At 39.3% G+C, this 2882-nt stretch overlaps 1 protein-coding gene across 1 annotated transcript in view; it reads left to right on the top strand.

Annotated features, from left to right (window-relative positions):
• The first annotated feature begins 306 nt into the window (after positions 1 to 306).
• The window catches only part of LOC101863004 (laminin subunit alpha-2), a 46549-nt gene continuing 43973 nt past the window's right edge, over positions 307 to 2882 (top strand). The window contains exons 1-3 of the mRNA XM_013079655.2: positions 307 to 570; positions 1720 to 1872; positions 2546 to 2657. Of these exons, the coding sequence (XP_012935109.2) occupies positions 387 to 570; positions 1720 to 1872; positions 2546 to 2657 (449 nt within the window). The 5' untranslated portion in view covers positions 307 to 386. The remainder of the gene's footprint in view (positions 571 to 1719; positions 1873 to 2545; positions 2658 to 2882) is intronic.

Raw genomic sequence — 2882 nt, 5'->3', positions numbered from 1 at the left:
CAGCATTTTTTCTCTCTCTCTGTCTCTGTCCCTTTATCTCTCTCTCTCTCTGTCTTTGTCTCTGTCTCTCTCTCTTTCTCTCCCCTCCCCACCCTTTTTCCTTTCTCGTTCTCTGTCTCTCACTGTCCCCCCCACCCCCACTCTTCTCTTTCTCTCTCCCCCTCCCCCTCCAGCTTCCTTTTCCTTTCACATTCTCATTCTTCACCCTTAGGTCTCGCTCTCTCTCTCTCTCTTTCTCTCTCTCTCTCTCTCTCTCTCTTTCTCTCTCTCTCTCTCTCTCTCTCTTTCTCTCTCCTTCTTTCATTGTCTCTTGCCCCCCCCCCCCTTAACTCTCCCCTTCCTGCTTGCCTTGCTGAATTATCTGTTTTTTGATAACAGTTACTAAGATGATATTAAAAAGTAACTGTAACAATGATTACCTATCTTTTTATTTATTTTTTGAAATTATTTGTTGCATTCTGCAGCTCCCTGGTGATTGCTACTGCAAAGAAAATGTTCAAGGTTCAAAATGTAATGTATGCAAGCAAGGATTCTACAACTTGAATGGAGAAAATGATGAAGGCTGCACAGGTTTGTCGTCAAATTTTTATCGCAGATAGAGACAATAAAGTTTTGGTCCTAATTTTAACTCTTCAAGGTGTAATCTTGGGCAGCTTACAGCTAAAATTGATTATTATGTTAGGTCATTATCAGTTATGTTTCTCATCAAGTAAATTATCACAGCTAGTTAGTGCCTGTAATGTTCTACTGCAATAGTCTCTTCCTAAAATCCTGGTTCAAGGGAGTAAGGAAAATGCAGAATCTTTGGCGAACAGGATCATAACCGAATCATAAAGGGGAAGTATCCACAATTACTTATGGCTAGACCCACCATCGGTAAAATTATTTCCCATTATCTTGAAATGAACTGATGTGGCCCCTTGTAACCTATAGAGAGAAAAGAGTGGTTAACCTTGATGACAATCACAATGGTCTCTTCTTAATTTAATGAGGCGTGCCATTATTACTTATCCAACTGTGAGTCACAAGACCTAGGTCCATCCCATTGCTCATCCCCTTATCCGGTTAAAAATTTATAGCTTTCCATCTCTGACTGAATTTCTCGCTCATCTTGCAACACATCACTGTGTTGTGACTGCCCCAATTAAAATTCAAAGAACAAAGGCATGTTCACTGCCAACAGTTGGTCTAATCATAAAGGCAATTGGACAGTCACGGGGTATGGATGGGCGTCAATCTTTTTGGGTGCAGAACTGAAAGACAAGTGCGATGGTCAGGGAAACAAAAGTTTTGACGTCAAATTTGATTTATGCAAGTGCCATGATTGGAGTTAATAAACGAGTCGACAAATTTGTACCTTGGTGTGATTCTGTCAGTGGCCAACATTGTACCCCCTCAGTCAGATTTGCAACGGTGGTGTGATTGCATTCACTACCATGATCACAAATTTTTGCTGCTTGGTTGATCAGCTGTGTGCACCCGAGTTTTTGTTCGGAAAATTATGATCTGAAATGCAGGATTTTACCCAGAATTAGTCCCTTCGGAGTGGGATCATAGGGATGACTTTTATGTAGTAAAATTTTAATTTTTTTTTAAACAATAGGGTTTTAGCAAACCGTGATCGTAAGAAGTTGGATTGTAGCTGGAGTCTACTGTATTCTTATTATGTTATCTCATTAAATCTGATTAAACATTTTTTTTCCATTGCATCTTTTTCAGCCTGCAACTGCTTCACACCAGGCACAGTTGTTGGAAGTACCCTCTGTACACCTGATGTCAACGGACAGTGTGACTGCAAGTCTTTTGTGGAAGGCAGAGCTTGTGACAAGTGCAAAGATGGCTACTATGGATTAGAACAAGATAATGTCAATGGTGTGCTCAACTTAGATTGAACATTTATTATGATGTAGTAGTGAAAGACAATGTCAGACCTCGAAAATTTGCAAACGTTCTATAGTTAGTGAAATTACCAAATTATTTAGGTTCAATGCCCCTTGCAACACAGTTAACAGGATTTGAATTGTCTGACAGTCTTGGAGAGATCTTTATTGCTCTCCCTGTTGCTCAAAGTCTGGCTTTGAGCCCCATTTTGGGTATATTCTTGTTTCTGGCATTCAAACATTTGTAAATTACTTGATTTTTTCTACATAAAGGATTATGCTATAAAGAAGAAAAGGAGATGCATTTTGGTGAATAAAATTTGAATCATCAAGCAATTTAAGAGAACCTTGAATTGCTGGCGAATTAAAAGGATTCTTGAATTGTAATGTTATTTTCTTGACTGAACATAAGTTTTCAACTTGGTGTGTGTTCAGTTGAATTCTTGATCCGTTTCTCAAAATGTCGTGAAATTTATTTTGTAAAAATTGGTGTCGGGACTGAGGCAAGTCTCAGCTTTTAGTGTCCAGGCGAATGCTTTGAGATCTCTGGAAAAAACCCAAAGCAGCATAAAACGGTGATCTTAATTAGTTTTTCATGTTTGCTTTAGTGCAGTAATCTTCTTCTATGAAACTTTCCAACAACTAGACTTATGGGTTCTCTTCAGGTTGTGTCCCTTGTGACTGTAATGTGGGTGGAGCTGTGGACCAGGTGTGCGACAAGCTGACCGGTCAGTGTCGATGTCGTAGCGACAACATCCTGGGTCGGGCCTGTGACACGTGAGTCTTTGCTCTGATAGTTTATTCTTCTTGTTGTCGCTAATCAGCTCTTGCGTTTTTGCCTTTTTACCCTTATCCATGTAGAAGTATTGAATGTCTATGGTATGATAATTGTATAATAATAATAATAATAATAATAATAGATAGCATTTGTATAGCGCATATCCCCGCTCAACAGCAGGCTCTATGCGCTTTACACTATATTATTACCCCAGCAGACCATAG

This window comes from Aplysia californica, unplaced genomic scaffold (assembly GCF_000002075.1).
Source record: "Aplysia californica isolate F4 #8 unplaced genomic scaffold, AplCal3.0 scaffold00059, whole genome shotgun sequence".
Classification (NCBI taxonomy): Eukaryota; Metazoa; Mollusca; class Gastropoda; order Aplysiida; family Aplysiidae; genus Aplysia; species Aplysia californica.
This window is presented reverse-complemented; position numbering and strand designations above follow the sequence as displayed.